Here is a 26,679-nt window from a genome sequence, read left to right as displayed (position 1 = left end):
TGAGTCATAGAGAAGTGCAGCAAGGAAACAGACCCTTCAGTCCAACTCATCCATGACAATTAGGTAACTTAACCTAATTTAATCCCATTTGCTAGCTCTTGGCTCATATCCTTCTAAATATTTCCTATTCATAGACCCATCCAGATACCTTTTTAAATGTTGTAATTGTACCACTCTCCTCCCCTTATGGCAGCTCATTCCATACATGCCCAACCTTCTTGTACTGCATTCTTGCACTCTCCATCTAATTCAGTCACATGATTTATCCATTCCTCCTTCAGAGTATGATTTGGAGATGCTGGTGTTGGACTGGGGTGTACAAAGTTAAAAATCACACAACGTCAGGTTATGTTCCAACAGGTTTAATTGGAAGCACTAGCTTTCAGAGTGCAGCTCCTTCATCAGGTGGTTGTGGACGACACAATTGTAAGGCACAGAATTTAAAGCAAAAGTTTAGTGTGATGTAACTGAAATTTTATATTGAAAAATACCTTGATTGTCTGAGTCTTTCATCTGTTAAAATACCATGATAGGAGTGAAACTATCATGTGTAAATCAAAAAACTTTCTCTTTAAAAAGTTGCATTCTCAGGTTAACTGTAACAATTGTCTAACAGCTGTTGTCTAGCTGTTAACCAGTTGTTATAGTTAACCTGAGAATGCAACTTTTTAAAGTTTTGTGATTTACACATAGTTTCACTTCTATTATGGTATTCTAACAGACGAAAGACTCAACAGACAATCAAGGTATTTTTCGATGTAAAATTTCAGTTACATCACACCGTAAACTTTCGCTGTAAATTCTGTGCCTTACAATTGTGTCCTCAACAACCACCTGATGAAGGAGCGGCGCTCCGAAAGCTAGTGTCCTTCAGGTGAGTGCTGCTTCCCTTTTTAAATGCATCTATTCTGCGCTCTCCTGTGCTTTATCATTCTTCAAATAATAACTTCGGCAGTTCCTTTATAATGTGAGTTTTAATTTTGGTTAATGGTGGTGTATTGGAGTTATTCAGGCCTTGCTAAAGAAGAAGCAGAAAGCTTTCAGATAATTCTGATGGGGGTGGATATGTATTGCACATCCATGGTGAAAAGGAAGTGGCTGGAGCCGCGCAATAATGGAACGGGCAGTGTCAGAATCACAAGTGTACGTGGGAAGCAAGTGTTCTCCCCTCGTCCAGTCCGATACGGGTGCAAGAACGTTCTTTGATAATGGATCCAACAGTCAGAAATTGCTTTTGTGGGTTGCAATGGTATGTGCAGAAATGGAACCCAAACTTGTAATTTAAAAAGAAACAGAGTACCACATAATCTGCAGTTCTGCTTTTGACCATTAAATCTGCATCACCAGAACTTTTGTTCCATCTCTAATATTGCAAGTCTCTGACACTTGACTCCTCTATTCATACTTTCAGCTATGCCTTTGACATTGCTCTTCTGGCCTTTCATTTTCAATTCTCAGTAAGCTTATGGGTTAGTATATCTTAATTTGTATCATGTCATTGTCACTTGCCACATCTGTGGTTTCTAATGTTATGCTTGGCTCCTGGCCGAGCAGCACTTTTTCGAACAATTTACGTTCCTGTCGTTTAATTCCTCCCAATTCCATCAAACTTTTCAAGCCTTGCATTCCTCTGTGCTGATTCAGTCTTTTTGTCATTTCCTCTTGAGAATCTTTGAAATGAATCACTTCTCTACTGATGACTATGCTTTGAATTGTTAAATGACATTGGTTAAATTTGACAGGGTTGAGAGCTTTTAGTTTTAAAGCCAAGTATAGTATCTCTTTAAAATTAGTCAATTTCTGTTTAATAACACTAGTCTCAAGTGCTTTTGAATATCTTGCCCCATTAGAGGTGCAGTTTTAGTGCAAGTTGGAGGTTTTTGATGCATTATAGTCAGATGACCCTAGGGTGCCTATTGTAAGTGGAAATGCCCTTGCAGCTATTTAGTCCACCCTCTCAAAACACTTGTCCTGGGCATTCATTAATTGAAGCGAAGAGTACAGTAGCAAAGATTTTCGTGCTGAAAGTGTCTAAGATGCTAATTATTATATACCTCAACTGGAATATTGCTTACTGTCCTGTGCACGACTCTTTGGGAAGTATATGAATTCATGGGAGCGAATGTAGAAAATGTTTGAGAATTGCAGGGATAAGATACTTCTTATGAAGATAGATTGGGGAAGTTGTGACAGTTTTTCCTATAGAGTTTTGCAAACTATTAACTATGAAAGGGTTGGGCAGAATAGATAGGGAGCAACTGTTCTCTTTCAAGATCAAGAATTAGAGAATAATTGTCAAAAGAAGCAAATTTAAGAATAACAACTTCACACAAGTGAGTACTTCCGAGTCTGGAATGCACTGCCGATATCTATGTTAAAATTGAGGCATTCGAGAGGGCATTATGTATTTAAGTGGGAAAAGGGAGGAGAGTGAGACCAAGTCATGCTCATTCAGAGGCAGTACAGATAGTAAGCTGAACAGCCACCGTTAACGCCATAACAATCCTGTTTGTTCAGACTGGAATTGAGAATAGGAGAAAGTGAGCACTGCAGATGCTGGGGATCGGAGTCAGTGTGGTGCTGGAAAAGCACAGCCAGTCAGACAGCGTCGGAGGAGCAGGAGAATTGATGTTCTGGGCAAAAGTCCCTCATCAGGAATTCCTGGTGAGGGCTTATGCCCAAAACCTAGATTCTCCTGCTCCTTGGATGCTGCCTGACCTGGATTTAAGAATACCCTCCTTGAAGAACAATCTGATGCAGGCATTACTAGGTTATGTAACTTGCTGATTTCCTATGGAGGCTAGAGCTTTGTTCCATTAAATTCAGTCCAAAAAACCTTCAACATAAGCATTTTTGATGAATATTTCCACGCTATGACCTTGCTGTATACAGTGTATGCTTCAGACTGTCTTCATTAAAGTCATCCTTGTAATACTGTTTTCTAGTGACTTAATGTGATGTTATTCTCAGAAAAGGCTAAGCTAATTTTTGAGTACAGTATGTCCAAAGTATAGTTATTTTTGACTTAATGTTATTACTGTTGCTTTTTGAACAGATGATGCCTGGCCATAAGACACTGGGCAGAGCCATTCAGTCCATCACTTCAGCTGCGCAATTACAGCATCGCTGATCTGATCATCCTCTACTTCACTAGCCTACCTTTGCTCCATAATCCTTGATTTCCTTTCTGTTTTTAAAAATTTGTCTTATCTCAGCCTTGAATATACTTTGACTCAGCCTCCCCAGCCCTTTGTGGTAAAGAATTTCAGTTTCTTATGTTATGGATTAGACCAGACCACTCAAAACATTCTTAAGCAGACAGCCCCAGACCATAACTTTGCAATTTGTTTTGTAAGTGTACAGTAAAAATTGCCCTGAGTAAGATAGCTAGGTTGACTAATAGATTTTAGAACAGACAAAAATTTATTCACCAAAATTACACAATGAAGTACGAACAAAATAAAGAACACCTATAGCACTCAAACTATCCAGCTAGACCTAAATGTGCTGTTTGCTTATTGGGACTGTGCATATTTCAAACTCCTTTAAACTCAGTATAAATGGCACACATGCCTACAGGCTGAAGTTGAAGGGCAGAAAAGAGTTTCCACACAGCTCCCTGTTGACCTTCACAGTTCAGGATTGAACTTAAATCTGCTCAGTGCAGCTGAAGAGCTGACCACTCCATTTCATTGTACAGGTCACTTTCAAAACATGACCACTTTGGCCTGAAGTCTCATCTGCTTACATAAATGGCCCCTCAAAATCCATTTCATCTCCTAACCAAATCAGACTGATCTGAGCCCATTCTGGTTTATTACTGCTCTGAAAAATCAAGGACAGTCTCCTTATGCTAAGGAACAGCTTTTTGAAAAAATGGACTAGCTTTGTGACACTTCGAAGAAATTGCTCTTCATCTGCCTTACGTGGATGACTCATTCTGAGATGTCCTGTTGTTCTAGGTTTTGCCTAAGGGGTAATTATGTTTACACGCTTACTGTCAAGTGCCATAAGAATTTTCTGTTCCAATAAGATTGCCTCTCATTTATCTGTACTTGGATAAATATAGGTCCAACCTACTCGATCTCTCCTCAAAGGCTGTCTTTTTCTTAAGATCAACTGAATAACATCTCTCTGGATGACCTCCAATCACAGCCCATACAGTTTGGAAGCAGGCCATTCAGCCCATTGAGTCCTAATTACCCCTCCAAAGAACACCCATCCAGGCTAACTTGCCCCTGTCCTATCCTTTATAAGCCTGCAAATTTCTGGAACTGAGCAATTTGGCATGGCCAGTCTACCTAGCCTGCACATCTTTGAACACTGGGAGAAAAATGGAGCACTGAGAAGAAACCATGCAGACTCTGGAAAAATGTGCAAAACTAGGCAGACAGGTCCCTTAGGGGACCAAAGCTATTCAGTATTTCAGTTGTGACTTGAAAACTGCTTTTATAGTTTCAAAGATTTCACTATTTTTAGTATTGCCATTCCACTCCAATGAAGGATAACGTTGCATTTGCCTTCGCTCACCTGCTGAAATTAGATCATAGCGTTTTTGTAATTTATGGTTGAGGGCTCCCAAATCCACCTCTTCTGTTGCATTGTGCACTGTTTTTATTGCATTAAATAATGTTCAGCTCCTCCCAACATCCCAGATGGCCTCCTTCAAAGATGGCAATTTTCCCCCATGGCCAATAATGCTCTCCAGTGCATCTCCTCTATCTCTTGCACCTCTGCCCTTGAACCCCACTCCTCCATTCGCAACAATAGCAGAACCCTCCTCCCCACCCCCTGCCCCCACAGTCCTCTCCTTCCACCCCACCAATCTCCAGATACTTTGCATTATCCTCTGCCATTTTTGCCACCTATAAAAAAAACTCTCCTCCAGGGATGTTTTTCCTTTCCCACATCTATTTGCATTCCAGAAAGACTTTCCCTCCGTACCTCTTAGGTCCATCCCACCCCTCTGTCACCTTCCCCTGCCCCTGCAAGAAGTGTAAAACCTGCATCCACACCTCCCCCTCACCTCCCTCCTAGGCCCCAAAGAATTCTTGCACATCAGAGTTTTACCCATACTTTGACACCATGTCTTTCATTCCCAGTGTTGTCTTCTCTGCACTGGGGAGACAGGACGCTAATTTGCAGAATGTCTGAGAACATCTCTGGGACACATGCACGAAAGAACCCCATAGGCCTGTGGCTGAATACTGACTCCCCTTGCCACTCTACCAGGGACATTCAAGTTCCTACTTGGGGGTCAGAGGGAAATACATCTCTTATGGTGGGGTTTGTAGGTGATAGGATGGAAGGTGAGGACCAGGGGAGCGCGCTCCTTGTTGCATTGGAAGGGGTGGGGTTCAAGGGTTGTTGTGTGTAAAGTGGAGTAGATTTGCTGGAGTGGAAATTGCAGTCTTTTGCAGGAGGCCATCTGGTGTTTTGCATGGTGGAATTAGTCATCTTGGGAACAGGAGCAGCAGCGACAGGAGTTGAGAATAAGGGATGGTGTTTTTACAGGAGGCAGGGTGGGAGGAGGTTTAATCCAGATTTGGGGGTCAGTTTGTTTGTAGTAGATGTCCGTGGTTAGTTGGTTGCCGGTGATGGAGATGGAGGGGGCCAGAAAGGGGAGGGAGGTGTCCGAGATGGTCCAGGTGAATTTGAGGTTGCGGTGAAAGATATTTGTGAAGTTGAACTGTTCAACCTCCCTCCTTCCCCCAATCAATATTTTGAAGAGACCATTCTGTCTATCAGATTTCCACCACCCCTGCACACCCGCACACCACCCCAGCACTGTCCAAGGCTCCAAAGGATCATTCCATATCTGGCAGAAATTTACCTGTACCTCCAATGTCATCTACTATATCCGTTGCATTGATGTGGACATCTCTACATCAGGGAGACAGGATGCTAACTTGGGGATCGTTTCGGAGAATGTCACTTGGACACCTGCACCAACCAACCCCACTCCTTAAGCTCTTTTTATGAGGTTCTTCGACACTTGATGCAACTGCAACGCACCAACTTCTGTGAACCAGCAACGAAATTTATTAAACAGTGCAGTACAAGCTTTGGTGAAACCCTGAACACACTTCACCATGCTTCCTGAACAAAAGTCTGTCCTTTATACAAAAGCCTTTACGTTGCCATTAATAATCTACAAGGCAACCCCCAGCCGTTCCCTCATAGTCTCACGCCACTTGAGATAAAATGCAGTGACCACCCCACCTCCAGAAACCGTATGATGCAAATCTGTTGCAAATCCATCTTTTAATTTAAGGGGAGTAGTCAAATTCCAACTGTAATGTTCTTATTGATTTCTGCACGAAAATGTAAATCCCTGAATTGCAAGAAAATGGCCATGTAAACCTCCCACATTCCACCTCAAAGACAAAGACACGCCACCTTACCCCACCCCCCCGGGCATTGCATTTCTTGCTTGTCAGTAGAGAAAATTAATTCTTTAATATCTTACCCTGTGGCTGAACACTTCAACTCCCTCTTCCACTCCAAGGACATGCAGGTCCTGGGCTGCTTCCATCACCAAACTTCGCTTTGTTCATGATTCCCCTTCCCCTGACTCCATGTCTTGGTTCCCATTTCCCCTGCCAATTTAGTTTAAACATTCTGCACCCAGTCAAATAAGTACTCTGACCTGTATGCTAGTTCTGGTCCTGTTCAGATATAACCACCCAGTTTGTACTGGTTCTACCTTCTCCAGTACCAGTCCCAATGCCCCAGAGGTTTAAACTTCCTCCCTCATGCCATCTCTTGAGGCATGTGTTCATCAGATTATATCCTGCTATTTCTACTCTGACTAGTACATGGCTTTAGTAGTAAAGATCAAATGTTGCTTTCAGCTTGCTTCTGACTCCGTTTTCTGCTTATAATGCTTCATCCCCTTTTTAAAAATTGTTATTTTCTATGGGTGCTATGACCAATGGCTGTTCACCCTCTTCTAGGATATCTTGCAACTGCTCTGAGACTCCTTTACCCAAATATCAGGGAGGCAACATTCTGGAGTCTTGTTTTCAGTTACAAGTACCTCTCTTCCCCAAACGATTGAATCCCCAATAGTTATTTCATTTCCACACCTTTTGTGCCTCCCCTGGGCTGCAAAACCATGTGTGGTCCCATGAATTTGGCTGTTGCTGTTATCCCCCAGACAGATCACTTTGCTGTAAAAGATACCTCTTTGGATACTGTTGAGTGGAATGGCCACTCAATGTACTATTGCCTAGTTTATAATCTGTCTGGTGGTCACCTATCTTCTTTGTCTTTGAAGTTTAACCTGCAGTGTGACCACCCCTCACTGCAGCACTTGACTATTTTCTCAACTTTAGATGATTCAGTGTCAGCAGTCACTGCTCCAACTGCGAAATCTTGGTCTCCAGATGCATCAGCTTGAGTCACTTGTTGCATCATGGTTGATCTGTCTCAAATCTACTTTCGTGCCAACTCCTCAACCCTAAATTCTATTTCAAAAATCAACCTACCTCTTAATAGTTATTGATGATCTAGCCTTCATAGCTGTCCTGAGGTAGAGAACAATCTTTTCCAAAGGTAATTTTATTTTGAAACTACATGACCATGAAGTATTTGTATCTTGTCATCGTTGAAGATTGTCCAACACTTTCCTGTTCTGTCTCTTTTCTGTTATCCAATTCATTGGGGCTATCCTAGTTTAGTTCTACTTCTCCTGACTGTAACTAGGGTATCCTAAAACTCTGCCTGCTCTTCAACTAACGCCAAAAGGTTTCATAAGCATCTATTCTTGAAGTGGAGTGAAGTGTTATGACACTGGGTAAACCCTCCTGCTTAATTTAAACCAACAACACACAAGATGTATCCCGTGCAGTAATCTGAAAGTTTGAGGCCAAGAACTAGTTAAACTAAAAATTAACAACTTGATTCTGTTATACTGGAAGAAATGATTAATGAACAACTGTTTACAACTCCTTCCTCTAACCTATCTTTTCTTTTCCCTTGTATAATACTAGTCTGATTTAAACCCCACCCTCCCCTTAAGATTTATCAAAAATCAAATTTCAAAACCAGCCAGTAGGCAAGTTGTTTTATACATCTTCCTCGAGATTTGCTCTCCAGGTTGGTGTTTGTTTTCTGAGCAAATTCCTTCTCTAGACAGGTACCACTGAGTTTTGACGAGCAGCCAACATCTGTTGGTCTTTTGGCAGTTCTCCTCAACTGTTCAATTTTCCCTGGTCTTATACCCCCAAAGCATTGGATTGTGTCATTGACTTTTAATATTGTTAATATACTAAATTCAAACTTGATTTGAGTTTAGTTTTTTTTGTGGGGGTATAATTTAAACTGATTGTCCTAATTCAAATTTGTTTTTGTCTCCAGACAACCAGCTACCCTCACTGCTGGACCACATGTTGCATTATAATTTATTCAGAACACTTGGTGCTGTCGGGTAGTTTTGTTAGCTTTTAATTGTCAAATGTACAGTACACCCACATCTTCATAACAAAAGTCATCTATATGATATGGGACCAGCTACCATACAATCATATCCAGTTTTTCCTTGTCAATAACTGCAATTCCATCACTATTTCTGTCAAGCTGCTTCAACTACATTGGATCTTGAATGAACTTCAATTTCTAGTTGCTGAGCATGAGTAAGATCAAAGTTGTCATAAACCGCAGTTAACTTGGTTAGGTATTTTCTTCTCCTCATTATTTCAGCATCCGAGTTGACCACAGGCCAAACTTCTAATGCTGCTGATTAATCTTGTAAGTAATACTGTCTGCCTCCATCCTTAGAACGGGCAGTCTACAGCTGAAATCTATGCTTGTGCCTGTCCTATCCAGATTTAACTGTTTGCAAGTTACATTGCATACTTGAGCCCATTCAAAATTCTGACTACTTTACCTGCACTTCATCTCCCTCTGCTATCACTTATCCTTCCCCTTGACTGCTATTTCCTCAATACCTCAGATTTTAAAATCTTGTTTTTGACTTCCTGACATGTGCTTTCTTCAGCCTGCAACTTCCTGCTAATCCCTGAATTCTGTTACTCTGGTCTCATGTACATCATTGACCCATTTACACTAACACTGAAGATAGGCCATCAGCCACTTGAACTCCAAAGTCTGGAATTACATTGCTAAACTACTATGATTTGTGCATTTTCTTTTCGGAGGTTTTAAAATGGAGCTCATCTGAATGAGAGACCTCCCTTTTAAAGATGCTATATGAATGCAATGTTGTGCAAGTGGACAATTTCATTTTTGATGAATAAGCAATGGTTGTGCTGCAATTGGATTCATTTTAGAACAAGACCTCAATTTAAAAGATTTAATTCTGTCATCTCACACTCAGGGTGAAGTTAAGGAAACTCTTTGGGTGATGCATTGTGGATTGAAAAGTGGGCTCAGGTGGAGAAAATACTGAATGAAATATGAAAATGTACCAGCATGAATTGAGCAGGAAATTGATTTTCTAGAGCTAAAGTGAAAACTTGTATCCATTGATGTTGTAGGATGCTGTAATTATCAAGTGAATTCTGAGAGCAGAATCCTTCTCAAGGATGATCCTTACTCTTGTGCTGGAAGATCTCTAGTTAGTTGGTCACTAGCTGGAGAGCAGATTACTATTTTTGATTATGGCCTCTTTGTCAGAACTTTTGGAAAAAAAAATCCTTTTTGATTGCAGCTCTTCACTGGTTTTAAGTTGGGTTCCAGCAACTGGTTGTTTGGCCTAATGTCATTAAGTATAAAGGCCACAGGCCCGCTTCTACTGTACACTTGCCATGACTGGCATACTAAACTTTGGGAATTGATATCCAAGCTCAGCTTTTTTATTTGCGTATAAGGGGAGTATCAAGGGTCACAGTGGCATGTAATATGCCACACTGCTGCACACCAGTTGGTTATCTCTTTCTTGTTCTTCCAGTTTTTTTTTGTTGACTTCACTATGAAAAGTCATAAAAAGGATTGTTTTGATTTTAAATATTCTTTCAATATGCAGTGATTCTTGAGCTGTTGGGATCATGGTGAGGTCTTTCTGAAACCAGCAAATGGCAAGGCTATGGAAATGGAGTTGTTGATGTATAGAGGTCATGTGACACTTGATTAATGGCCATTAAAATGGAGATGAATATGTTGCAAAAGAACAAAAATAATAATTGAGAGCACGCTTTAATTTGTCTTCGTAATCAATTATCAAGTTGGTTTCATCAAGCTCTGGAAATAAATTCTTAACTATGATCACAATTATCAGAAAATTTCAGTCACATGATTATTCTGGCACAGAAGGCCATTCAGCACATCAAGCAATGGTTCTGTTAACTCATGCCAATTTTCTGCATTTTCTCTGCGCACAATAACATCATACACTGCTGTCTTGAATGCCTCACCTTGAAACTGCCTTCTCCTCATTTAAGCACTGCATTCCATAACCCTCTTTCTCACATTACTTTAAATCTGTATTGCCTTGTTCTTCTTTTACTTACAGAAACAGCTTCTGCCTCTCTCATCCACAGCCTGCTCACAATTGAAAATCTGTATCTGATTTTCTTCTTGTCACCTGTTGAAGCAGAACTACTTCAATCCCACCTCATAATTGTACTTTATCGTTCCTGGAACCATTCTTGTCAATCATTTATGCATTCTCTCATAAATGTATTCACATCTTTATAGTGTGTTACAACAAGAACTACTTGTTCAAAGCTTGTCATTGTATTTTAATGCATGTGTATGAGAAATGCTCGAGCAGCTATAGAGTGCACCAAAGAGTTTTGGCCCCCATCTCAGTGAGGAACTAAATTGTTCTCACTTGTAGCTATTTAATCAATTTTCAGTTTCCAATGAAATTTGTGTAATTTCATCTCATACCTTTGTCAAAACCATGTATACACTGAAATGGTGCTTAAGGTGAAATCTTAATCAGTGCCTGAAGGATGAGCTCGTACAAGTCCATAAGAGTTGTATTATTTCCTGACTTATGTATGTGATCTTTAATTGGTATTTATGGACTTTGAATGCAGAGTTTGTGATCTTCAGAAATGCATGAATAGTGGCCTGATCACTTTCTTTTCTGTGTACTATGTTTCTCATTGTTGCTTTTTGGTAGTGTTTGCTTCCTTTTGTGCATGCTGAAGTTGCATGTCTTTGCAGTAATTTGACTGGAATATATGCTCTGGTGCTTTGTTAATTCAGAATTGTAAGTGAGACTTTTTTCAGTACTTGAATGTTGTTACTTAATTTTCTAATGTTCTGCTGTCTCATTATACAAAACATGGGTTGAGCTCATAGTAATTTTAGAGTATTCATTCAAGAGATTAAGTAGCAGCAGCTTGACTATGAAGAAGTTGTACAGATGGTGAAGGGATAAAGACAAAGAACTCAACTCGCGAGTGGAGCAAATTTGGTCATGGAGACCAAATGAAAACTTGGGCTCATTCTGCAGGTAGGAGTGGTGGTCTTTTGACAATCATCTTCTCTTGCATTCACGTTACTAAACTTGGTTGCTAGGAGATGTTCTCCCTGCTTCCTCATCTGAAGAACAATGCTCAAATTTTTGTCCATGAACCTGGTTTTAAATTTTTTTTTCCCCCCCTGAGGTAGTCTGTTTACATAATTGTCAAGAGATCCAGCCTTATCACATCTTGTTCTGTGTGAGACAAAGGTCCTTGGCAGAAGTAACAGTCTATTTTCAGCCACCAAGCTTCTGTGCAAGCTTTCTTTTGTCAGGTTTTATGACAATGCTGCAATCTTTATTCACTTGATGTAACTGATTTCTGGCAAATCTAGCTGTTTCAAAGTTTCTGCAGGCTCACTTTGAATTTCTTAATTACATGCAATAAATAGCATACTGAAACTACTCATGTCAATTTGGATTGTTCATCTCTACTTGTACGTCTCGATTTCTTATTTGTTTGAGCAGTTCTATTGATACTAAGTTATTAGCAGGTGTAGTATTTGATCAGCGAACACATAACTGCTCCTATATATGTTGGTTAATAAAGTTTGTTGTACATATAGTTAAAACAAACTTAACTCTTCCAGTTTAACACAAATCTAACCTTTTTACAGTTTTGTCTTCACTTCTATCTATTTTGTGAATAATATCTACTTTTTTCCTTATCCTTCAATTGCCATAACTGGATTCCCTTTATGTAACCACCTTGATTGTGTCTGAGTAAATAGTGGTCATCAAGTCCATTTCTCTATCAAGTATATGAAGAGTGAGACTTTCTTATCATTAATAACAATGTCAAGCTGTTTATCAATTTAACTGAGCAGGTCTAGAACCTAATTTTCAACCAAATTCACCATTCACTTCTGCATGTTGGTGCCTCCACAAAGCAAGTTGCATGTGCATATGTATATTAGCAGTGCATATGCATATTAGCAATCCATATGTCACAGTGCTCCACCTGATAAAAGCCATTCTTGACTTGGATATCGCTTTCACAAAATATCATCGACCATATTGAAGTAGGGTGTCTGTTTCAAGATTTTTTTGTTCATTTTTACCTGAATTGCCCTGATATCTTTGATAGCAGGCAGACTGTTGTGTTTCCTTAAAACTCCAAAGGCAAGGAGCGACCATTGGTTAGCCCACTTTTGGAATATTGTGTGCACTTCTGGCCTTCCTCCTATCAGGATGTTGTGAAACTTGAAAGGGTTCAGAAAAGATTTATAAGCATGTTGCCAGATATGGAGGATTTGAGCTATAGGGAGAGGCTGAATAGGCTGGGACTGTTTTTCCCAGGAACGTCAGGCTGAGGGGTGACCTTATAAGCTTCTATAAAATCGTGGGGCATGGATAGGGTAAATAAGCAAAGTCTTTTCCCTGGGGTGGGAGAGTCCAGAACTGGACTGCCTAGGTTTGGGGTGAGGGGGGAAAGATATGAGACCTCGGGGATAACATTTTCTCACAGGGTGATGTGTATAGCATGAGCTGCCAGAGGAAGTGGTGGAGGCTAGTAAAATTGCAACATTTGAAAGTCATTTGCATAGGTATATGGATAGGAAGTCAAGAGTGTGGTGCTGAAAAGCACGGCAGGTCGAGCAGGAAAATCAATGTTTTGGGTGATTTTCCTGCTCAGATGCTGCCTGACCTGTGCTTTTCTAGCACCACACTCTTGACTCTAAGCTCCAGCATCTGCAGTACTCACTTTTGTCTAAGTGCTGGCAAATGGGACTAGATTAGGCTAGGTTATCTGGTCAGCATGAACAAGTTGGACTGAAGGTTCTGTTTCTGTGCTGTACATCTGACTGTGAACTAGCATAAACGTGTCAAACTGTGATATTCAAGAGTTAATTTGCTCTGCTGACCTGGAGGAAATTAGATATCCTGGGCCTCAGGTGAGATGCCTTTGACTTGGATGTAATTTTCTTACAATCTATTATTCAGAGCCATTTACATGGCTGTTCCCTTGCCATTCAAAGCCACTTGCATCATCACCTATTCAGAAGTCAGTTGGAACATTGCAATTGAAATTCTGACCACACCCTACAGTGAGGAAAACAGACAATTCCCACCAGATTTGGCCTTCAGGGATGATTTTCATTACTTTGTTTGTTTGTTTGTTTCTGGAGATGTGGTCACTGCATTGTTTCTTGAGTGGCATGTGACACTGAGGTAGTGGCTGGGGGTTGTCTTGTGGGCATTACTGACTGTGATGTAAAGACTTTGTATAAAGGAAGGACTTTGCAAGCATGGGAAAGTGTGTTAAGAGTTTCTCCACAGCTTGTACTGTACTGTGCTTAAAATTTGGTTAACAGAAGTTGGTGTTTTACAATTGCATTAAGTGTAGAATGGATGTCAAGAGAAAAGAACTTCACAAAGACCAGAAATGTGCTCCCGTCATTGTCTTTTTCAATAGAATATCTTCTATGGAACTGCACACAAGATTAAATTATTAAAAAATTACAAAAATTAACAAATAGCTGTAGAAACTCAGCAGGTCTGCAGCATATGTACCGAGAAAGCAGAGTTCAACATTTCGGGTCTGGTCACCCTTCTTCGGAACACTAGTTACGACTTGTCAGCTTCCATTTGACTTTTTTTACACTGCATCTCCTGCCCTCCATCACTTATGTAGGCAATTGTTACCATCTCATTCATGAACCCTGGAGAAATTGTTCTATCCAAGGCAATAGTCTCACTTCTGCTTTAAAAGATAATACACTGAATTTGGCACCTCTTGGTTCATCTTTTATTTTTGATGACTTTTGTTTCTTTTTATAGAAGTAACATGCTTGTTGTGCATCTGACTTTCTTTTCCTTTTGTAAATGATCTCCAGTGCAAATAGAGCTGTCATACTGGCATTTTTAATTGTTTTCTGAGAAGGTTTGTTGTTTTGATACTTTAAGGGTTTTTTGAACATTGGTCTCCATTCAGGTAAATTTCTTTTGTAATGCTTGGAATAGCAATTCTTAGCAATTTAAAAAAAAATCAAATTCCACTTCTCGGTGTTATTATACTTAGGCATGTTGATCTTAAGTGGTGCTTTTCTATTAGAAGCACAATACTTGCAGTCTGTTAAGAGGTCATCTTTGCATCACTGTTAAGCATTTTGCTCAGACCATTTCTTACATTGAGAAAGAGGTGACATAAAGATCTTCAGTACAAATTGTTGCCATGTTATGATACTTGATGTTTGTTGTTCTAGAACTTGCAGGGAAAAAATACTTGAGTCTCTTCTCTGACCTTCACCTAATATCACCACTTTTTAAAAAGAAAATCTACTTTGCTCAAACTGGTTCGGCCACTGAGCAGTTTCAGAAGATCAAAGTGGGAACTAGCAGTGTTTTGTTATCTAACCAGAAGTGAATGGTTAATCTAATTGTCTACTATGTCTGTAGAAGTTAAAAATCACAATGCCAGATTATAGTTCAACAAGTTTATTTGGAAGCACTAGCTTTCGAAGTGCTGCTTCATCAGGTAGTTGTGGAGCAGCACCATAAAACACAGAATTAACAACAAAAGGTTAGTGTTATGTGGCTGAAATGATAACTGGATTAAGTCTTTAATCTTTTAGAATGGGTTTGCTAGTTTTGGTTCGTGAATGTGAACCCAAACTCCTTTCTAGTCATTTTCTTAAGATAACTTCAGGTTTTCGAACAAAAGGTGTGACCTCAGCTCAGACAATGCATTAAAGATGACGTTCGACCTGGGACCTTCAGGTGACTATTCTCTAAAGGCGGACTTCGGGACAAGCAACAATGCCAAGTAGCTGATTGGAGGCTGATCGCGAAGTTTGGTACACATGTTTATGGAGTGAATTTCTGTTGGCAGAATTAGATTTGATTTTGCTCAAAATGCACAACCTACAGTCTGTTCATATAACTATTTGCAAATTCCACTTTAGAAATAGAACTAGATTCGATTCCCTACTGTGTGGAAACGGCCCTTCGGCTCAACCAGTCCACACCACCCCTGCGGAGAGTAATCTACCCAGACCCACTTCCTTCTGACTAGTGCACCTATCATTATGGGCAATTTAGCATGGGCCAGTTCACCTGACCGGTACATCATTGGACTGTGGAAGGAAACCGGAGCACCTGGAGGAAACTCATGCAAGACACTTGGGAGAATGTGTAAACTCCACACAAAGTCACCAGAAGTTAGTCAGACTCCAGATTAGGATTCAGACTGACTCGAACCTCACACCTTTTAATGCATTGTTTGAGCTGAGGTGACACCTTTTTGTTACAAAACCTGCAGTTATTTGAGAATGTGACTTGGAGTTCTGGAATTTCCATTAACAAACCAAAACTAGCAAACCCAATCTAAAAGATCAAAGACTTAATCGAAGTTTGTTCTGCAGGTTAGGTGAATTAGCCATGCAAAGTTGCATGTAGTGTCCAGTAATGTGTTTTAGGTGCATTAGTCAGGGTGAAAGGTAAGTAATAGGATAGGGGAATAAGTCTGGGTGTGTTACTCTTTGGACAGTTGGTGTGGACTTGTTGGGCTGAAGGGCCTGTTCCCATACTACGGATTCAATGACACTAAACTTTTGACTATAATTTGTCTTGTGGTCCTCCACAACCATCTGAAGCAGCACTTCGCAACCTACTGCTTCCAAATAAACCTGTGAGTTTTAAGATTTGTAGCTCAGGTTGAGGTTTTGGATGTAGGTTTGTTTGCTGAGCTGCAAGGTTCATTTCCAAATGTTTCGTTACCCTACTAGTAACATCTTCAATGGGCCTCAGACAAAGCGCAACCTACAGACAAACCAACAGAACTCCCATTGGATCTCCGATATCGTGGTTCTTAGCAGAGGTAGTGATGCAGAGACTAGAACAAACAGCTCTGCCAACCATCCAACTCAAACTTTGCGTCCACTAAGTGGGTGACACCTTCGTCATTACTAAACAAAATAAATTAGAGAGAGCCTTTTAGGATCATCAATAATATCCTTACTGGCATAAAATTCACTAGAGGAAACAACAAACTACCATTTCAGAGATATTACAGTAGAGCGAACAGCCAATGGGGAACTTCAAACCAGCATCTACAAAAAAACAATCCTTACTGGCCAAATGTTGAACTACAGAAGCAATCATCTCAACACCCACAAAAAGCTGCATCAGAACATTATTTCAACAATCCAAAACACACTGCAGCAAGGGGAACTATGCAGAGCATAGAAAAATCATCTATACCGTGTAGAATGGGACCCAATAAACAGTCCGTTAAGTTCTCAGTAACAAACCCAAACAAGCAGACAAAATATGTCCAGAAACCTTAGCCACTCTCTCCTACATCAAAGACATCTTGGAAATGACTGCCAATTTACTCAGACCCCTTGGCATCATGGTAGCCCACAAACATGCCAACACACTAAAAGAGCTTGAAAGATCCCATATAGACAACAAGCCAAACTAATGTCATTTACAAAATACTGTGCAAGAACTGTAACAAACACTACATTGGACAAACAGGCAGAAAACTAGCCACCAGGATACATGAACACCAACTAGCCACAAAAAGCATGACCCTCTCTCTGATATCCTCCCATATGGACGAGGAAGGACACCACTTCGACTGGGACAGCACATCCATCCTAGGACAAGCCTAATAAGGACACACATGTGAATTCCTAGAAGCATGGCATTCCAACCAGAGCTCTATCAAAAAACACATTGAGTTAGACCCCATCTACCACCCCCTGAGAAAAGGAACAGAAAGTGATTTCACCACAGGAAATAACATCACCACAGGACATGACATCACTGACCCAAAGAAATCCAAACATAAATAGAAGCAGGAATTCTCAGCTTTGCTTCGCCTGAGGCCCACTAAAGATGTTACATAGTAGGGAAATGAATCTTCTAACTCAGCGAGCAAACCTATTGGAATTTTAACATTGTCCACCCCTGATCAATGCCGGCTCCTCCAAATCATATCTGTAAAAGCCTGCATTCATTGCAATTAAGGGAATTGAGGTGAATATCATTCCCCTGCACCTTTTTCAGTGAGGGAAGGGAGTGCTTTCAATGGGAACCAAAGCATCAAAGTTGGTAGAGTGGATTGGTAGCTTTATGAACTAAATGGCAGGTAAAAGTCAGGACACTGGGGATTTTGAATCTAGAGTTCTGAATGATTTGGTTGGGAACATTTTGTTTGATAGTTATGTCAGCCTTCACTCATAGTTTAGTTGTGATTTACAAGATTGGAGTAGTGACTTTGTAAGACCACAGGTGTAGAATTAAACCATTGAGTCCATGGAGTCTGCATTGTCATTCAGTGAAATAATGTCTGATCTGATCTGATTCTCACCACCTCCGTCTTCCTCCACAACCCTTGGTACCCAATTTTTAATCACTAACTGTATCAACCTGGTGAAACTATTATTTCCGCATTACATTACTTAATGCGGAAACAGGCCTTTCAGCCCAACAAGTCCACGCTGAAGCGCAACCCACTCAGACCAATTCCCCTACATTTAGCATGGCCAATTCACCTAACCTGCACATCTTTGGACTGTGGGAGGAAAGCGGAGCACCCGGAGAAAACCCACACAGGCACAGGGAGAATGTGCAAACTCCACACACAGTCGCCTGAGGTGGGAGTTGAACCAGTGTCTCTGGTGCTGTGAGGCAGCAGTGCTAACCACTGTGCCACCGGTGTTTAAAATCTCAAGGAAAAAATAACCTTACACACTTGATGCAACTGTAATATAACAACTTCTGTGAACAGCCAAAATTTATTAAGCAAGTACAAGATGTGGAGGAGCCCTTAACACGCACTTCGCAATGCTTGCAAAGCCATGTCAAGGGATCTCTGAACAAACAAACAGTTCTTCCTTTATACAAATCTTTACGTCCGTTAGTAATACCAACAGTCATGTCACTCAAGACAATGTGACCTGATCATGTTCTGAAACTGTATAATATAAATCATCCCTTAATCGTCAAATCTGTCGTGAATCGTTTAACTACAGGGAGTAGTCAGAATTTTAATAGCCATGTTCTTACCCCCTGTTCAGAAATCAATGTAATTCTTGTACTCTGAATAACTCGGAAGTGGCCATGCAAATGGCTCTGGCAATGGATGGGAGTGTAAACTTCTTAGGTTCTACCTTTAAGACAGACATACCACCCTAGCCTTGGTACAGCCAATTTCCTGCAGGTCAGCAGAGCAAATTAACCCTTAATATCTCGCAAGAGTACTTAGTTCTAACACAAGCTGTTTGATATCCAAGTGATCCTATGAACCATAAAATACATGAGGTCTACAGTCTTGTGAATCCAGAAATGAATAATCGGAAGTGTGAGAATTCACTGGACCTGTAGGTTCTTCAAACATCTCTATCTTCAATGACAATAGAGCCAGTATATCAGGACAAAAACTGAGGTTAAAGCATTTGCAATAATTTTCAGGGAGGAATGTGGAGTGCAGATGCTGAAGGCATTTGTCTTCTCCTGAGGTCCTGAACATCTCCAATTCAGTTCATGTGATGTCAAGAAATGGTACTAAAGAGCCACTACATTCAGATGCACAAAACATTCCATGGCACTCGGGGAGGGGAGGGGGGGGGGTTGCAGTCCAGTATTTCTCCATTTAATTAAGCTCAAAAACAAAGTATAGCTAATAGCTTAATACGCTGTTTGAAACTTTGTGAATTAGCTGTAGCTTTCTACTTGGTGCCTCCTTTCCAAAAATAACTACTGTTTGTGAAGTACTTTGTGATCAGATGTAATAGAGAAGAATCTGAATTTGGAGTGGAGTCATTAAACTGTTAAACCTTTGCTCAATGGAGAGTATATGTCAGTTTGCTGAGCTCCAAAAGTGCATGTTAAGAATCAAATTTAAGAGGAAGGTTAAAGCAGCTTTTGGAAACGATCATTCAAGAATGATCTTGTGAGCAGCCATTGAAAGGTCTAGATTTTATTTCAGTTGCATTCTGATTGGGAAACTTGCTTTACTTTGCAAGCACAACTAGTTGCTTGCTGCTTTGAATGACTTTAGTTTGTGTTTTAAATTATATATACATAGCTGTATCCTTTATATAAATATTCTGATTAGGACCGTAATTGCACACAACACCAATCAGCACAGTGAGACTATATTTCATTAGGCCATGAAATGTAGGCATTGAGGGATTGATCAGCATTTATTGCCCTTTCATGATTTCCCTGGAGAAGGTGGTGATCTATCTCTCTGAACTGCCCTCATTGGATGGAGGGGCACCCATAGTGCTGTTTGGAAAGAGTTCCAGAATTTTGATCACTGAAGCAATAGCAATGTATTTCTAAATCTGAGTGTATGGATATATAGGGAGCTTACAGGTAGTGGGTGCTCCCTACTGTCTGATGTTTCCATTGTTTTAGGTGGCAGAGGTGGGTTTGGAAGTTCTTGTTGAACAAGCCTTTTGGTGAATTTAGTGTTATGTATCTTTTGAGTTGGTACGTATGCTTGTGCTAAAAGGAGTGAGTATTAAGGGTGGTTGACAGGGCTGCTGCTCAAAGATCACCTTTAGCTGTCAGCATATGGTTTGCAGCTCCAAAACAAAAATTAAGTGAAGATGTTGACGCAAGTCATTGACCTTTTTACAGTTAAGCTTGTTTTATATTGGGTGGCACAGTGGCTGTGGGGTTAGCACTGCTGTCTCACAGCATCAGGGTCCCAGGTTTGATTCCAGCCTCTGGTGACTGTGTCTGTGTGGAGTTTGCACATTCTCCACGTGTCTATGTGGGTTTCCACCAGGTTCTCCGGTTTCCTTCCACATTCCAAAGATGTGTGGGTCAAGTGAATTGGCCGTACTAACTTGCCCATAGTGATGCATTAGAGAAATGGGTCTGGGTGGGTTACTCTTCGGAGGGTCGGTGAGGACTGGTTGGGCCTGTTGCAACACTAAAGAATCTAATCTAATCATATTTGATATGTCTGTAAGGAATGTCAAGTCAGAGACAAAACACAGCAGATGCTGGAATCCAGAGTAGACCAGCAGGAGGCTGGAAGTACACAGCAAGCCAGGCAGCAACAGGAGGTGGAGAATTCGATGTTTTGAGCCTAACCCTTCAGGAATGGGCATGTGGATAGGGAGAGCTGCAGATAAAGTTGGTTTTTGGGGGGGGCAGGAAGCAGAATGGTGAGTTAGTGAATACAGGTGCTGGGTGTGCTATTAAAAGGTTGATTTGCTCTGCTGACCTGCAGGAAATTGGATGTACCAAGGCTAGGGTGGGATTCCTGTGACTTGTAGCTTGTAAGGAATTTACATTCCCACTCCTTGCCATTCAGTCATTTGCATCATCCTATTCAAAATCAATAAGAACATTGCAGTTGGAATTTTGACTACTCCGTTTTTAGAAAAGGTTCACAGATTTGACCATTAGGGGATGATTTCCATTTATTGTTTCTAGAAATGATGTGGTCCCTGCCTTGTCTTGAGTGGCATGTGAATGAGGGCTTGTGTTGGGGGCATCATGGTGTAAAGATTTTGTATAAAGGAAGGACTGTTTCCTTTGTTCAGAGAACCCTTGATGTGGCTTCGTAAGCATTGCAAAGTGTATTAAGGGTTTCTTCAGAGCTTGTAATGTATTTGCTTAATTTTTTGCTTGTCAACAGAAGCTGGCATCTGCATTTGCATCAGCTGCACAAGAATCTCAGGAAAAAGAACAGAAATGTGGCTGGTCGATGGGAGGATTAAATCCAATTGGTAGCTGGAAGAAAGAATCGCTAGGAGGAGGCTGGGCTGGAAAAGGAGTGGGGAGGGGGAATGCGTGGGCAGGTTATTTGAAATTGGAGAACTCAATGTTGAATCCTCTCAGCTGTAAACTAGGTTGGAGGAGCTGCAGGTGAACCTCAATCCTTCCAGGTGAGACAATTTGGGTCCCAGGATGGAGGCGAGGAAGGTACTGAACAGGCATGGGAAAGTACGGGGGTTGGGGGGAAGCGAGGATGCCCAAGATTGTTGAAGAGAATGGTCCTTGTGCAAGGCAGTCTTGGGGGGAAGCTAGATGTTCTTGGTGATGGGGTCTAGTTGGAGTTTGCGGAAGTGTTTTGAGGATGATATGTTGAATGCAGAGACTAGTGGAGTGGAAAGGAAGGTCAAGGGGGACCCTGTCTTATGTTTTGGTGGAGGGTTAGAGCGGTGGTGTGGTTGAGCGCTTTCTGGATAATGGAAAAAGCATATCTAAAATAGGTGGACATCTGGGATGCTTGAGTGGAATGTTTTCTCAGTAGATGTGACTGAGATGGAGTTGGGAAAAATGGATGGAGTTGCGGAGGATATGGAGTGGGACATGGTGTAGTCTAGGTGGATATGGGAGTTTGGGCTTATAGTAACTGTCAGTTTATAAACTGTTGCCAGAGATGGAAAAGAAGTCAAGGAAAGACCAGGAGGTGACCAAGTGAATTTCAAGGTAGGGTGGAAGCTGTTGGTGAAGGCTATGGACTTATACGGTTCAGCCTGAATGTACGATGCATTACCGATGCAGTCATCGATGTAATGGCGGAAGAGTTGAGGAACTGTATCTACGGGTGTGCTGAAGAGGGGCTGTTTGTAGGCAGTTAAGTCATAGGCATAGCTGGGGCCCATGTGACTGTGCATGACCATTGCCTGGCTTTGGAGGAACTGGGAAGAGTTGAAATTTTTGAGGATGAGGGACTAATTCAGTGAGGTGAAGATGTATTGTAATGGGGGATTGAATGGGTCTGTTGAAGAGGGAGAAACTGAGGGCCTGCAGGCCATCACTATGGGAATGGGCATGAAAAAGGACTACACATCCATAGTAAAGTGAAATGCTGGGAGCCAGGGAACAGCAAGTTTCCGCAGAGGTGAAGGATGTGGTTGGTGTCCCAAACCACATGTCGGTGGGAAGTGCTTGGATCAAGGTGGAGAGAATGGAGTTGAAGCAGGAAGAAATAAGTTAACGGTTGCAGGAATATGCAGAGGCAATGGATCGGCTGGAGTGGCTGGACTCATGGATCTTAGGGAGCAGGTAGAACCAGCAGTGTGGGCAGGGGGACTGAGGGTGGAGGTGAGATCACCAGATGCAATAAGGTCACGGACCATGTGGGTGATAGTGCCTGATGGGCCGTGATGGGGTCGTTGTCAAGGTGGACGTGGTATTGAATTGGTGTTTGACCTGCAATCTCCCACAGTCCCACCTCAATCAGTTGGTTTGATAGCAAAACAGGGATTGGTGTGGCAAATGGAGCACTGCACGTTTGGAGGGGTGAGGAGGTGGAGAAATAAAGATGGCTGATGTTGGCAGTTAGCAATAAGGAGGTCCAGGGTGGATAAGAGGCTGGAAGAGGAAGTTTGTAGGAAGGAGAAGGGGTCCTTGGAGGGTGGTTGCGAGTCTTTGTCAAATGAGGTGCAGTGATGGCAGAAAAAAAGTTACCTCTGATTCCAGGAATTCCTCACTATGGAGGTCAAACTGATTGGTTTGTAGCTTCCTCCTTTTTTGAATAAGGTTGTCCCATGTGAGCATATGTCTAATCTAAAGTTGCCAGAATCCACTCCTCATTGCCACCTACTTTCATACCCGAGGCTCGAGGGGCGTATCTGCCTTTAATCTCATGAGTTTACTTACACCTTATCCCTGTTATCTTCCACTGTGAAAAGAGACAAAATATTAGTTTCATGCTTTATTTTCCCATTAGTACCTAGTCATGTCATCCTTGAAAGGGTGAACATTTACTTAAGTTCTTTCTTTTGTCTGTACTCGTAGCTTTTGGTCTCAGTGCTTCTCTTTTCTGCTAGTTTCGTTTGTAATTCATCTTAGTTCTTTTGATCTTGTTTTTAGTAGCCCTTTGAAGGACTGAGAGAACTTTAAACACAGATGGCAGTATGATATGCCCTAGGCTTTGTTATTGTTATCTTTTACTTCCTTGTTAAGCCATGGATGATTTTTCACATTTTTCAATTTCTCCTCTAAGGAATATACTTTGAGGGGTATTTAGTATCCCCAGTTTTATAGGCTCAGGAATAGGTCCTGTGGATTGGACGGTAGCTAATGTAATCCCACCAGAAGGGTAGAGAAAACCAACTAATAGACTGGTTAGCCTTACCTTTGGTGTGGGGAGGAGGAGGTGGGGGTATGCTAGTCTAAAAGATGTAAAATGATGACAAGATCAGGCAGAATCAGTGTAAGTTCACAAGGCCAATCATACATGACTATCTTTTTGGAATTTTTAAAGTATGTAACTAGGAGATTTAAGGATGAACTAGTGGATATAGTTTGTTTGAATTTTGAAAAGTCTTTGCTAAGGTTCAACAAGAGATCAGCCTGTAAAATTCCAGTACATGGGATTAGGGGTAGTGTACTGGAAAGGATGAAGAATTGGCTGGTAGACAGGAAACAAAGTAGGAATAACTGGTCAATTTGAGTGGCAGCCAGTGATGAATACCACATTGATCCATGCTTCGTACGTTCCATCCAAGTCATTATCTTCAAAATGAAGCTGGGTGGAAATTTTGAAGAAGTTGATAGAGATGTTTAAATTGTAGTGAAACAAGTTGAGTGGGCAATTGTATGGCAGATGAAATGTCTTCAAAAACAGAAGGCAGATTAATATTTCAGTTGTGAGATCAGTAAAGAGGAAGGAGCAGTAAGACTTGACACCAGTTGCTGAAGGTAGATATGAGGTGCAGCAGGCAGTAAAGAAGGCAAATGGTATGTTGGCCTTCATCTCAAGAGAATTTGAATGAGTAGAGATGTCTTGCTGCAATATTATAGGGCCTTGGATGAGATCACAACTGGACGATTGCATGCAATCTTGGTCTCCATTTCTGAGAAATGTTCTGAATGTGGAGGGAGTACAATGAATGTATACTGGACTTATTTCTGGGATGGCAGAACTGACATGAACAAAGACTGAATTACTAAGGACTGTATTCACTGCAGTTTGGAAGAATGAGGCAAAGGGGCAAACCATATGGAAACTTAGTCATGACAGGACTAGGCAAAATTGAAGGGTAAACACAGGAGGGATGTTCCCATTAAGTAGAGATCCAGAACCAGGGGTCACAGTTGAAGGATACAGGTTAGGTCATTGAGGACTAAGGTGAGAAATTTCTTCACCCAAAGTGGTGAGCCTTTGGAATTTCCTGCCACAGGAAGCAGCAGAAGCCAAAACATGGAACGTTTTCAGGGAGGAATTACCTTTAGCTTTTGGAGCTAAAGGGACGCAAGGATATAAGGAGTAAGTAGGGTGATCAAAGGTGATCATTGAATGATGGAGTAGGCTGAGGGCTGAAATGCCTACGACTACTGTTTTTGTTTTGTGCTTTTTTAAATAAGCATTTAGCTTGTCAAATAAAGATTTAACAAATGGTACTTAAGTGCTTTACTTAAACTGAGTTTACAATCATAATTTTCATTACAAGAGAGCCATGCGTTATTTGTACTTGCTAATTCCTGCTGGTGGATTGCATAGTGACAATTGACTAAACTAATGTACATGTGCATTTAGTCACTTAGAATGAGGACACCCAAATAATGCTAGTATGCCTGCTTTTCAATTGTTTAATTACTTTTGTCCTGGATTTTTCAATGTCCCTTTTCAGACCCATCCTAAACCTTGTGATAGTGATTCATGTGCTGACCACGTTTTTCCCCTTCTAACACTTGATCTCCTTAAACCAGCTCGTTCCCAAGAACAAGATTCTGCATTGTCTAGTTTTTATCGGTCTGCAAGTCTATTCATATAGAAAATGTTCCTGAATGCTAGAAATGCTCATCCCTCTCTGCCCTTAAGCTGACGCTATCCCAGTATGTGGGAGGATTCTGGGTGATCCAAGATGGAGGGTGGCAAATAATTGTGACTAAGAGCTGCTCCTTTTGAGGTACTTGCAGTGGTACTGATTTCCTCACATTTTACCAGCAGTAATTACTGTTTTATAACCTGTTGCATTGTTTTGGAACTTTGTAAAAAGATCAAAACAACTCTTCAGAAGGAGGAAGACCAACCAAAAGCGGTTCTGTATCCAAATAGCTAGCTCTCCCTATATTGCAGGTGATATAACATTGCTAACCAGTCTACCCTGATGAACGATATTGAATGCCTGACTGAAGTTTGTATAGATCACATCCAGTGCTCTTCCTTCAATCCTCTTCTTCACATCTTCCAAAAACTCAAATCCCGTTATTGAGACTTTTTTTTCCATGTACAAAGCCATGTTGACGATCCGTCATCAGTCCTTGCTTTTCTAAATACGTGTAAATCCTGTCCCTCAGGATCCCCTCCAATAACAACATACCCATCTCTCGGGTCAGGTTAATCCTTTGAGTTTTTGTGAAATCCAAATGCTGAAGTTTGGACTTTGGTTTGGCTTGTAATATTGTAGCTGGTGTAATATGTTAGGGAGACTACTGTCTCCATGTGTTGCACTGAGCATCCTTAAAATTGGTATTCATACACTCTCCTTTTTGGAGAGATAATAGTACTTGATATCCCTAATTGGTATTTCATGACTACATTCTACTTTAATATATGAAATTAAACCTGGTAAATCTGATCAGGAAGATTAATGTCAATGGTGTAACAACTTAGTAAATATCTTGTCTGCAAATGGTTATTGACTAAATATTTAATTCAATGCAGATTAACGCTCATCTGTACGAGTCAATACTATGGAGAACAAGCAAGCTTCTGAAAGAATCCTGTTAGAGCCTTACCACTATCTGCTTCAGTTGCCAGGTATAGTGCCTTGGTGTTTTCCATGTCCTCTTAAAGTATCAAATCACCTTTTTAAAATGAGATGAGTAGCCAGATTAGCGTGAAAGCTATGTTGAATGTCACAGATCTGCAATTTACTAGTTTGCTTCACTTGTTAAAATTTATTTCGAAATAGGGAATGCTAGTATTATCTTCAATGGGTTGTATAACTGAGGAGCTTGCTGGGTGACGTCTAAGGCAGGCTGTGAAAGAGTCATCCACATTGGTCTGAATGGAGTTCCTGAACACACACTGGTGAGGACAGCAAGTTTCTTTCCTTGAACCAATTAGCATTTAATGGTAAGACAGTTTCATTGTTTTTCAAGCAGAAGTGAAAGAAGAGAAAGGTATGTGAATACAAGCCAGGGCTCCTCCTTTTCAATGAATGAGATCAAGAAAAGATTTTTCAAAAACAAGAATTGTTCATATCAGATGTATTGAAGTGAAATCCAAGCCAAATATTTGGAGAAGGGAAGAAATAAAAATGGCACAAGGAATAGAATAGCAGTTGAGTTTTTAAAAAATCTACCAA

General features: G+C 40.9%; 1 protein-coding gene across 9 annotated transcripts in view; it reads left to right on the top strand.

The window, feature by feature from the left end:
* ggps1 (geranylgeranyl diphosphate synthase 1) overlaps nucleotides 1–26,679 on the top strand; it is a 50,062-nt gene that overhangs the window by 7,829 nt on the left and 15,554 nt on the right. For 5 of the 9 annotated variants that reach the window (XM_043679896.2, XM_087978680.1, XM_087978673.1 and 2 more), the window contains one exon: nucleotides 26,034–26,129. The exons of 1 other annotated variant lie outside the window; for it this stretch is intronic. In XM_043679896.2, the coding sequence (XP_043535831.1) occupies nucleotides 26,063–26,129 (67 nt within the window). In that variant the 5' untranslated portion in view covers nucleotides 26,034–26,062. Of the gene's footprint in view, nucleotides 1–26,033; nucleotides 26,130–26,283; nucleotides 26,403–26,679 lie in introns of those variants that run through there. 3 more of the 9 variants (XM_087978699.1, XM_087978687.1, XM_087978662.1) reach the window with 1 other exon arrangement.

The sequence above is a fragment of the Chiloscyllium plagiosum genome, unplaced genomic scaffold, assembly GCF_037043375.1.
Source record: "Chiloscyllium plagiosum isolate Xiang-an unplaced genomic scaffold, Cpla_swu_hap1 HiC_scaffold_3, whole genome shotgun sequence".
NCBI classification, from domain to species: domain Eukaryota; kingdom Metazoa; phylum Chordata; class Chondrichthyes; order Orectolobiformes; family Hemiscylliidae; genus Chiloscyllium; species Chiloscyllium plagiosum.
The sequence above is the reverse complement of the archived record's forward strand: the minus strand, read 5'-3'. Positions and strand labels throughout refer to the sequence as shown.